The sequence below is a fragment of the Oncorhynchus tshawytscha genome, linkage group LG25, assembly GCF_018296145.1.
Source record: "Oncorhynchus tshawytscha isolate Ot180627B linkage group LG25, Otsh_v2.0, whole genome shotgun sequence".
Lineage (NCBI taxonomy): Eukaryota > Metazoa > Chordata > Actinopteri > Salmoniformes > Salmonidae > Oncorhynchus > Oncorhynchus tshawytscha.
Window position 1 is genome coordinate 35,305,878 of NC_056453.1, and position 12,149 is coordinate 35,318,026.

General features: G+C 40.7%; 1 protein-coding gene across 2 annotated transcripts in view; it reads right to left on the reverse strand.

The window, feature by feature from the left end:
- Positions 1–688: 688 nt before the first annotated feature.
- LOC112223928 (myomesin-2) overlaps positions 689–12,149 on the reverse strand; it is a 38,800-nt gene continuing 27,339 nt past the window's right edge. For both annotated transcript variants that reach the window (XM_042306270.1, XM_042306271.1), the window contains 8 exons: positions 7,944–8,031; positions 7,801–7,839; positions 7,153–7,258; positions 6,049–6,212; positions 3,350–3,386; positions 3,081–3,103; positions 2,930–2,985; positions 689–1,820 (listed from right to left, as the gene is read on the reverse strand). In XM_042306270.1, the coding sequence (XP_042162204.1) occupies positions 1,359–1,820; positions 2,930–2,985; positions 3,081–3,103; positions 3,350–3,386; positions 6,049–6,212; positions 7,153–7,258; positions 7,801–7,839; positions 7,944–8,031 (975 nt within the window). In that variant the 3' untranslated portion in view covers positions 689–1,358. The remainder of the gene's footprint in view (positions 1,821–2,929; positions 2,986–3,080; positions 3,104–3,349; positions 3,387–6,048; positions 6,213–7,152; positions 7,259–7,800; positions 7,840–7,943; positions 8,032–12,149) is intronic.

A 12,149-nucleotide genomic window follows, 5' to 3' on the forward strand; every position in this document is an offset into this window, starting at 1 on the left:
AATGTTCAGTGATTAAATATGTGTGATTTAATTCCAGTCACATGTAGAATGATTTCAAAAGCTAAATAAGACCAATTTCCTCCATTTTAATTATTCCAATCAAATCCCAACTCCAGTGTAATGATTACTGGAGCCAGTTTATCACTGAAATGAGAAAAAACTGTGCCGTTGAAAATGGACTTTTTGACAGAATAGGGCTCTGAAGTATGTCAAGCTGAAACAGTTTATCAACTTGGAACTCGGAAAAAGGACACAACCCAGAAAGTGTATGATGCAAATAATTAATTGGCTTGCACTCATATTTGGCTTTTTGAATTGAACCTACTCCATTAGGTTAGGAGTACACAACATGAATAAAGTGAATTCCTTTCCCGCCAAAACTAGACATGTGATTGTGATTTATTAACAATATCCTTGTGGAGATACTTGATTAACAACTCCCATTGAATAGTGGGGAATCTGATGGCAAGTTGTCAGTGGGCAAACAGCCATAGGTGCTCCATATACATGAATTGATTTGTGGAGTTGAAAATGAGAGTGGGCAAAGAGGTAGGGAAAAGTGCTGATGTGATTCAGATAGGCCTATAGCCACTCTAATCGCTTACATATTTTACATTGCGACTGCATTCAGACACCTTGGGTGAGTGTACGCTGGAACCCAACAGTAAACAGCTCAGGGACCACACAGTGAGAAGTGATTTTTGCTCCTTTTTATTAGCACAAAAGCAAGCGGAGACATGCGGCGGCGAGAAGGGTAACGTGATTTATTGGGGACAGTGACTAGAATCGCCGCGCCTGCCGCTGTGGGCTAAGTGGAGGTCCAGCACTTTGGGGTTATCCATCCGTAGGGACAGCCAATACCTCAACATTGCACCAGCTAATTGAAAGTGCAGCTTTTAAAACAGAGATGTAATAAACTAACCATCAAAGCTGGTCATTTTTTACCAAAGCACCCAAAGTGAGACAGAGACAAGTTCATTAGAAGGGACATTCAGCTTAGTAAACCTTGATGACAACCCCCCCAGTGAAAAATGAGAGACATCTTGTCTTAACGTTGGAATCCTTAGTTGCAACATACATTTTTGGACTTGTAAATTAATGATATATACCTGATTCTCAATGAAAATAAATGATAAATGCCTCATGATATTAGTTTAACTGTCATACCCTATCAAAACACAAAAGCTTGTTTTAACACTGTATAACCAGGGCCATCCCAAAAGAGGCGGGGTGTTGCTATGTTATTGTTTCAATAAAGGATTCTAGCTTTAAATAAAGTTATATTTCATGACTCATGCAAAAAGATCAATCACTTTTCATTGTCTTGTCTCTCTTTGGAATTGAAGTGCTTCGGTTGTTTACTTTCTCCTTGTTGGGGTAGGGGACTTCATGCTACGAGCTGGGGTGGGAGACTTCAGTCCCTTAGGAGAGGTGGGGGACTTGGCACCGGCTGGAGAAGAGACATGGGAAGGAGCTGGGGAAGGGGCAGGGGTGACAACCTTGGGACCTGGGATCTCAATAGGACGTTTAGGTGGGATGATGGACTTGGGTGTTAGAGTTGGTTTGGCCTGTGGAATCGTGTCTCCATGCTTGTAGGCGCTCACAACGATATCCACGGACTCTCCTCCATATTTGTTCTGCACCGTCATAGTATACCTGCCACAGTCTTCCAGGGACACACGCTTGATGGTGAGACTGGCAAACTTCCCGGATTCGAGGGACACCAAGTACTGGTCATCGGTATACACCTCTGCACCATTTTTTAACCAGGTGACTTGAGGTTTGGGGTCACCGCACACTGTGCAGGTCAAACTCAGTGTCTACCAAGCAGGGCAAAGGAATTGAAACACCGTTGGTTACCAACACAGATATAACAGAAGAAGATGGAATGTTGGAGTGCTGTTGTTTGATTTAATCAGAGTTTACTATGCTTATCGTGTCTTGTTAAATCCCTAGTCTCTCCCCTCTTGCAGCCCCAAGGTAAAATAACCAATCATACTACAAACAAGTGTGTGTAGTCACTTTGGAGAGAGGTGCAGCTACAGTGACCTTTACAAGTAGCTCTATTCTGCCATTATGCAAACCATATGACATGTCTACACAATATTCCTATATTCCTATATCATATGCATCACGCATGTGTTTCATAAGGACCCCAGTTCATGTTTTTCCCACAATATATCATATGCTGTATGAAGTCTGACATGAGTTGCTGTGAAATGCAATATAACTCCATCTTCCACCTAAGAGTGATTTTCCAGTGCTGTGCAGTGCTGTATAGTACTTAAGTAAAAATACTTTAGAGTACCTCTTAAGTAGTTGTATTGGGTATCTGTACTTTACTATTTCGATTTTCGACAACTTTTACTTTAGTACATTCTTAAGGAAAAGTATATACGTTTTACTCCATACATTTGCCCTGACACCCAAAAGTACTCTACATTTTGAATGCTTAGCAGAACAGGAAAATGGTCCAATTCACGCACTTATCAAGAGAACTTCCCTGGTCATCCTTACTGCCTCTGAACTGGAGGACTCACTAAACACATGCCCCTGGCTATCCGTAAATAATAAATAAACAAGAAAATGGTGCCATCTGGTTTGCTTAATATAAAGAATTTGAAATTATTTAAACGTTTACTTATGATACTTAAGTATATTTTAGTAATTACATTTAAAACCAAAACTTTTTTACTTTTCTCAAGTAGTATTTTGCTTACATTGACTCAAGTATGACAATTGGGTACTTTTCCCACCACTGGTGTTGTGTATAATGCAACAGTAGGTTACAGTGGACATCAGCTGCATCCATCTGGTTATGATAGTTGACACTGACCTTCGCAATGTGTTAAACCATGTCTGGTTACCTGTTCTAGTGTTAAATATATTCCCATCATTGTATTCAATTGCAAAATAAAAGGTAAAATACCTTCTTCTCCATGATGGTAACAACATCAGGGAGACCGCCCAGCACTTTGCCACGGTCTAAAAAGGAAGATATTATATAATAACAATATTGTCCGAATCAGAAAATTCCCACAGAGCCACAATCTAGCATCATGACAAGAGAATGTACTCACTGGCTTCAGCATATGCTTCCTCTCTGGAAAACAAGGGAAAATGGCAGTGAGTTCATTAGCACAGTGAGGTGTTGTATATTTCACCCAAAGACTGTAACTCCATACACATGCTCTGCATTACCACAATACATTAACACTATATAGGAATTCAAGCTGTGTTTCAGCTGTAATGAAGATTAAATGTATATAGTATTATTGACCTGCATACATGTGCATGAAACAACACGGAAATGAATACACTGAACAGAATTATGACGTGATTATCTTACTTGAGAGTTGTGAATTCCGCAAAGGCTTTATCGTAGGCTGTGAAAAAGAAAGAAAAGATTGGCTTTTCATGCATGTAATAATTAAACCGCTCTAATTACATTATTTATTATAGTTAATATGCACGATGCAACGCGGAGTGCCTGGACACAGCCATTAGCTGTGCAATACTGTGCAGCCGTATTCATCGACCATGCCAAGGCTTTCGACTCGGTCAATCATCGCATTCTTATCGGCAGACTCAACAGCCTTGATTTCTCAAATGACTGCTTCGCCTGGTTCACCAACTACTTCTCAGACAGAGTTCAGTGTGTCAAATCGGAGGGCCTGTTTTGTGGACCTCTGGCAGTCTCTATGGAGGTGCCACAGGGTTCAATTCTCGGGCCGACTCTTTTCTCTGTATACATCCGTGATGTTGCTCTTGCTGCTGGTGATTCTCTGATCCACCTCTATGCAGACGACACTATTCTGTATACTTCTGGACCTTCTTTGGACACTGTGTTAACTAACCTCCAGACGAGCTTCAATGCCATACAAATCTCCTTCCGTGGCCTACAACTGCTATTAAATGCAAGTAAAACTAAGTGCATGCTCTTCAACCAATCGCTGCCTGCACCTGCCCGTCCATCCAGCATCACTACTCTGGACGGTTTTGACTTAGAATATGTGGGCAACTACAAATACCTAGGTGTCTGGTTAGACTGTAAACTCTCCTTCCAGACTCACATTAGAATCGGCTTCCTATTTCGCAACAAAGCATCCTTCACTCATGCTGCCAAACATCCCCTCCTAAAACTGATTATCCTACCGATCCATGACTTCGGCAATGTCATTTACAAAATAGCCTCCAACACTCTACTCAACAAATTGGATGCAGTCTATCACAGTGCCATCTGTTTTGTCATCAAAGCCCCATATACTACCCACCACTGTGACCTGTATGCTCTCATTGGCTGGTCCTCGCTTCATATTCTTTGCCAAACCCACTGGCTCCAGGTCATCTATAAGTCTTTGCTAGGTAAAGCCCCGCCTTATCTCAGCTCACTGGTCACTTTAAGCCACTTTAAACAATGCTACCTTATATAATGTTACTTACCCTACATTGTTCATCTCATATGCATACATTGATACTGTACTCTATATCATCGACTGCATCCTTATGTAATACATGTATCACTAGCCACTTTAACTATGCCACTTGGTTTACATACTTATCTCATATGTATATACTGTACTCGATATCATCTACTGTATCTTGCCTATGCTGCTCTGTACCATCACTCATTCATATATCCTTATGTACATATTCTTTATCCCCTTACACTGTGTATGACAGTAGTTTTTTTTGGAATTGTTAGTTAGATTACTTGCTCGTTATTACTGCATTGTCGGAACTAGAAGCACAAGCATTTCGCTACATTCGCATTAACATCTGCTAACCATGTGTATGTGACAAATAAAATTTGATTTGATTTGATTTGATTTGGTCACCATGGCAGCACCCACCCATAGCATGCACTCCAGCAGGTATATTTCACTGGTCACCCCCAAAGTCAATTCCTCCTTTGGCCGCCTTTCCTTCCAGTTCTCTGCTGCCAATGACTGGAACAAATTGCAAAAATCACTGAAGCTGGAGATTCATATCTCCATCACTAACTTTAAGCATCAGCTGTCAGAGCAGCTTACAGATCATTGCACCTGTACATAGCCCATCTGTAAATAGCCCACCAAACTACCTCATCCTCATATTGTTATTTATTTTTTGCTCCTTTGTACCCCAGTATCTCTACTTGCACATTCATCTTCTGCACATCTATCACTCCAGTGTTAATGCTAAATTGTAATTATTGGCCACTATGGCCTATTTATTGCCTTACCTCCCTAATCTTACCTCATTTGCACACACTGAAACATATCTTACCTCATTATTGTAATGTTGTTGTGTTTTGCCTGAAATAGCTCATCCTCGCTCACTCATTACTGTTTCCAGCCCACACATCGCATGACCTGTCAGGGACCAGCCCTTGATTATGTTTGTCATCAAACAGTCTGTTGACTAACTGAAGTCTGAGCCAGGATTGCACCTTTGATATTGTTGTTCCTGTTATTTCATCCACCAGATTAGCCTAAATATGCTGCTTGCTTCTGTGTACCCAGCTGCAGAGATGCCCTTTTCTTTGTATTATAAATGTAGAAATCAGTGTGAAACTGGACACTGCCTGGGTTACCGTGGCAGGACTACAGTAGAGTGGCCAATAGTTGGAGGTGGTATGATAAAAACTACAACAGTTTTTAGGAGTTGGTCATTTTGATAAAAATGCGCAGTGTTCTCATTACTGTGGTCCAGCTGAAGACTCCACCTCATTGATATACTGCCAGAAAAAATGGTAATGATATACAACCTCTGTTTTTTTTCAACATTTAGATGTTAGGTACACACACTAATGAAGACTGGGCTGGGAATCCAATGCATACGAATGAATGTGAATATCTAAAATGGTGAACTCAATGGTGAACTCCATTGATCAGGTGTATCATTTATAGGTTACCATTATCCTGGTATTGTTCTTGAGGTTCATACATGCTGAATGTGATAATATCACTGCGTTAATGTGTTATGCTATTTGCAAGACGGAAGGAGAAGTGGGTTGTTAAAGGACAAGTACGACGGCATATATACTGTCTATATGATCTGGCTTACCGTGTCCAGAGAGGTCGATGGTGCGAGTATAGGTCTTATCCGTATCTATTATCTGGATGTGGTAAAGACCCTTATCCTTGTCTGTGGGTTCAATGATCTCCATAGTGGCCATGGCTGGGGTACCTCCAATACGCACCTTCTCAGAGTGAGAGAGTTTCCTTTCCCTGGAATGGTAAAGGGGAGGAACAGATGGAGCATAATCATTTTGGGATTGAAAAAACACTGCTATTGAAGGTATCCATTGTGTTGGATTGAGTAGGCCCCTAAAGAGCAGTCAATGAAAAATTGTATAAACTAATTCACAGGTAGCTCAATGAGGACCTAATTAGGATCATACAAACATAACATGAAATTGTGATTGATTCTAATGAAAATGGTAGAATTTCATAATTTCTCTCATAATAAGAGTCATTTTCTAGTAGTTTATCAAATAATGACCAGCTGCAGTTGCCTTTCTGGACCATTTGAGCATCATCATTATGTTATTTATGTGCCATGGCCCTCTTGGCAGGCAGGGAGGACCTGAAATTTGCCAAGCTCAAATTTGTGAGGAATCATGGGAAATGGTGAGCTTTGTTCAGTCATTGCGTGTGAAATTGTTGCCGTGCTGTGAAACATGCTCCCCTTGTCTATGCCATGCACGCCAGAAGAAAGAAAAACCCTAAGCAGCTACTTCAAAACGTTCATACAGGGATGAGAAGACCCACGCATGGTTTAGCTGAAACTGGTTTGCCTTACACAAGCTGCTGTAACCGATGACTTCCCACAAGTGTTTTTTTAATTATCCTGTAGCTATTCTGCTAGGTAGGCCTACTAAATATTTTCTTAGGACAGAGCATTAGTGAGAGTTTATATTTGTTTTGTATTGTTTGTGTGTAAAGAAAGGCTCTGGTGTCACTGTTGTTTTACATTTTTACTAAAGAGTCACAATTTTTGACAAAATCTCAAATCATGTTTACATGCCTGGCTCATGTTACGCCTTGGGATAAAACCTTGTGTGGATTCTATTTACATGAACATTTCCATAATTTCGCATTCTCTGCATAATTTAAGAAAAGAAAAGACCCCCACCCCCCCATATTTAAATACTTAGCATATGCTTACACGTGCAGCCAATGGATTTTCATCTCCTCTGTGTAGTATTTCATGTGGCATTGGAGCTGAATGCCTGTTGCTGTGCAGTGAATTGCCAACTCAGTTGCAGAGGATCCTGGTGAGTGAAAAGGAAAACCCAAGCGTCCTTTAGTGTACATATGCTGACATATATGTTCTATACGTCTCTTAAATTAATAATATATCTTCTTAGATAGACACAACTTGGTGACTTGCTGTGGTTTACTAATTGGTTGGCGAGTGCAGGGAATTGGAAATCAGCACAACAAATGCTGTAATGGGGATAAGATTTCAGGCTAGGACGACAGGTACAGATTTGTTACTTCAGCCCAGTTCATGAGGGTAGAGTAACAAGACCCTTGATATGCCTACTGGCTGTGTAATCCGCCTCATTAGTTTTGCTGCACTGATTTAGCTGCACTGAGAAAAACCACAGAACTGTGTGAGGAACACATTATCTGTAATCTAACAATCAAGTCCAACTGATTTATTGCCCTGGTTGAATAATGAGTAGAATAAACTGAACGTTTACGTTTTCAAAGTATGCTAAAGTATGTAAAAGCATGCTAAGATATGCTAAGTATACTAAAAAGGGAAGTGGCAATCAAGCAAGCTAAACTTGAAGATATTTGTACCTACCAGCGAGTTTAGAAAGCTTGTTGATAATTTCATCAAAAGCTGTAAGAGAGATGATGATAGAACAAAATTACATTCAAAGTATGTTCACAGTAAGACAATATATTTCACATACAACATGGTATCATTTTGATAATAGTATTTACCATGGCCAGATATTTCAATTTGGGACTGATCCTTTCCTCTGTTGTCACTGATGGTAGCTTTGTAAATGCCAGTGGAAGCCTTGGAGAACTAGGTCGGATAAAAAAAATCAAATTAGAATAGATATGTCTCAAATTAGTAGATATGCCTCAAATTAGAATGCAGTAGATAGGCCTCAAATTGGAATGCAGTAGATAGGCCTCAAATTGGAATGCAGTAGATAGGCCTCAAATTGGAATGCAGTAGATAGGCCTCAAATTGGAATGCAGTAGATAGGCCTCAAATTGGAATGCAGTAGATAGGCCTCAAATTGGAATGCAGTAGATAGGCCTCAAATTGGAATGCAGTAGATAGGCCTCAAATTGGAATGCAGTAAATAGGCCTCAAATTGGAATGCAGTAGATAGGCCTCAAATTGGAATGCAGTAGATAGGCCTACCCTCTGTAACAGTAGCATTGACCATGTAAGCTTCATTAACATCCTTACATTGAGATTGGAATTGTTTTGCTTTAGTCAATTCCGGTTCATACACTGTCTCTAACCACATTTCCATCCACAATTTTTACATGAGTAAAGTCATACCATATTTTTTAAAAACAGCTGTGATGGAAACAGGAAGTTTCAGTACAATTTTATAAATGCTGACAGATCATTTGTTAGTTCAACATTGGTGCTTTCTTTTTCTGCTGGTAAAATGTATCACGCACGAAATGGCAGTGGAAGGCAATTATGCGCAAATATTGATATAATAACCATCATATCGAAGTATCATTCCGCGATGATATGGTATGTAGTCTACTTCTCCCACTACAACTGGGGAAACCATACAGTTTATTAGGCTACAGATGAAATAAGTTATGATGAACTTCACAGGGTGATGAAAGTGCACAGTGATGAGTGTGATGCTCCTTTCCAATAAATACCAAGGGTCTTATTCTGATGAGATGGTATTGATGCTTGACTGCCATTTGATAGATAAAAATATTCTCGCTATTATCCATAATAATCTCAACATGTTGAGTAGCCTACCCGCACAGCCTACCCGCACTGTATCTACAAGCTATTGGCTAGTGTGCACATGCCAAGACTAGAGTAGACACATTTGCAAAACTATCGCTCGAGTTGTAAATACGATGGAAACATATTGAACTTTACATTTGTATTTGGTACGTCACAATTTAAGCTGACTTTTATCTGCAACGAGTCAGTATGGTGGAAACACACCACTGGTGAAAAAAAAATAAAAACTTTTTTTTTTAAATATTCGCATGAAAATCTATTGCCAATTGGATGCAAACCTAGCTATGGTCTCAATTTCATATAATTTTTCTCACCACTTCTGGCATTTACATGTGGCCAATGTCAAACAGGCTGTATATCAAGCACAGGATCAGAGTAACTTCTTCCATCTCATAGCTTTGTGAGGACAGAGTACGATTGCAGGGTGTGAATATTTATAATGACATAATTGGAAGTGACTGCTTTCTATGACAGTGGAGCTTTACTGAGGATCGAGATGCTTATCTTCTTCCCCTCAGGGTTATTCCTCTTGTTTCCTATAAATGACTGGTGCCCCTAGGACCTCAAGTCAAAATTCACCTCGACTGCACCTCTTACTTCCCTTACATTACATTACATCACATTACATCACACATGTTTTGCTGGCTGTTTGTCTCTTGTCTTTTTGTGTGAAACAGTGGAGGCTGCTGAGGGCAAAATGGCTCATAATAATGGCTGGAACGGCGCGAATGGAATGGCATCAAACCATGTGTTTGATTTACTTGATACCATTCCACTCATACCGCCCCAGCCAATACCATGAGCATGTCCTCCCCAACTAAAGTGCCACCAACAACCAACATCCTGTGGTATAAAGTAGGCGGATAAAACCAACATCCTGTGAACTGACAGCATGACTGTGTAGGCAGATAGAACCCTCCAACAACACAACCAAGGGTAATCCTGATCATGTCTAGATGATATGGAAAGTCACAGGACTGCTCAGAAATGTACTCAACAACAATTCTGTTCTCAATGACTGCCTTGAGATTTCCAGCAATGAAGTCATGGGATGAATGTGCCTAACCTGGTTTACCAGACTGCAAGGTCCTTTTACTGTAGACTATTATCCAAACTACTGGCTTTCCAAGAAATGTAATTGTGCTTCTGCCTATTGTCCACATACAGTAACACCTGCTATTATATGTACAGGTAAAATAATGGAAGCACTTGAGTAAATGAGGGATGCAAAGTATGTTGAAAGCAGATGCTTCCATACAGGTGTGGTTCCTGAGGTAGTTAAGCAATTAAAACATCCCATCATGCTTAAAAGCTCTGCATGGTCAATCTGATGTCTGCAGTGGCTGTACAGAATGGTGTCACATCCCTCGAATAGAGTTCCAGACACTTGTAGAATATATCCCAAGGCGCATTGAAGCTGTTCTGGCGGCTCTGGTGGCTCGTGAGAGCCCAACACCCTATTAATACACTTTATGTTGATGTTTTCTTTATTTTGGCAGCTACCAGTCTTTTGTTCAATCTTTATACAACAGGTGAGTCTAATCCTGAATGCTGATTGGTTAAAAGCGCATTCCAGCAGGTGTCTATTCCATAAATTACCACCGGCTAAATCTATGACGTTAAAATGCAAATATATATATATATATATATATATATATTTTATGTTTAAAACATACAGTATACTTGCAGTGAAGCCGCTCAACAGCTACATCACATTAATCATCTAACCAACTCCCACCCAGAGCGACACACAGAAGCAACCAGGGTGGCTGCTGAGGGGAGGATGGCCCTGGTTGCTTTTGTGTGTCTCTCTGGATGTGAGTCTGTTAGATGACTAATGTGATGTAGTTGTTGAGCAGCTTCAGTGCAAGTATATTGTAATGTTTTAAACATGGATCGATGGAATACTCAGTACTTTGTTGAAGCACCTTTGGTAGCGATTACAGCATTGAGTCTTCTTGGGTATGATGCTACAAACTTCGCACACCTGTATTTGGGGAGTTTCTCTCATTCTTCTCTGCAGATCCTCTCAAGTTCTGTCAGGTTGGATGGGGAGCGTCACTGACCAGCTATTTTCAGGTCTTTCCAGAGATGATAGATCGGGTTCAAGTCCGGGCACTGGCTGGGCCACTAAAGGACATTCAGAGACTTGTACCAAAGTCGTTCCTGCGTTGTCTTGGCTGTGCTTAGCGTCGTTGTCCTGTTGGAAGGTGAACCTGTCTGATGTCCTGAGCGTTCTGGTGCAGGTTTTCATCTAGGATCTCTCTTGGTTTCATCAGACCAGAGAATCCTGTTTCTAATGGTCTGAGAGTCTTTAGGTGCCCTTTGGCAAACTCCAAGTGGGCTGTCATGTGCCTTTTACTGAGGAGTGGCTTCCGTCTGGCCACTCTACCATAAAGGCCTAATTTTTGTGCTGCAGAGATGGATGTCCTTCTGGAAGGTTCTCCTATCTCCATGGAAGAACTCTACAGCTCTGTCAGAGTGACCATCTGGTTCTTGGTCACCTCCCTGACCAAGGCCCTTCTCCCCCGATTGCTCAGTTTGCCCGGGTGGCCAGCTCTAGGGAGAATCTTGGTGGTTCCAAATTTCTTCCATTTAACAACGATGGCCATTGAATTCTTCAATGATGGGACCTTCAATGATGGGACCTTCAATGCTGCAGAAGCTCTCAGAGCTCTACAGACAATTCCTTCGATCTCATGGCTTGGTTTTTGCTCTGACATGCACTGTCAACTGTGGGGCCTTATAAAGACAGGTGTCTGCCTTTCCAAATCATGTCCAATCAAGTGAATTTACCACAGGTGTAGAAACATCTCAAGGATGACCAACTGAAACAGGATGCACCTGAGCTGAATTTCGAGTCTCATAGCAAAGGGTCTGAATACTTAAGTAAATAAGGTATTGCTATTTTTCATTTTTTATAAATTTGCAAAAATGTCTAAAAACCTGTATTTGCTTTGTCATTATGGGGTAAAGCTGTAACGTACCAAAATGTGGAAAAGTCAAGGGTTTTGAGTTCTTTCCAAAGACACTGTACAAAGAAATGTCATTTGAAAAAAGGTCAAACGAAACGAAGTGCAGCTAGTTTGCAGTCTTTCCAGCTTCAGTTTGAAGTGATTGTGTTAGCTGTGTTGTTGGCTAGCTCCTCTGAATAACAGTGATTGTGTTAGCTGTGTTGTTGGCTAGCT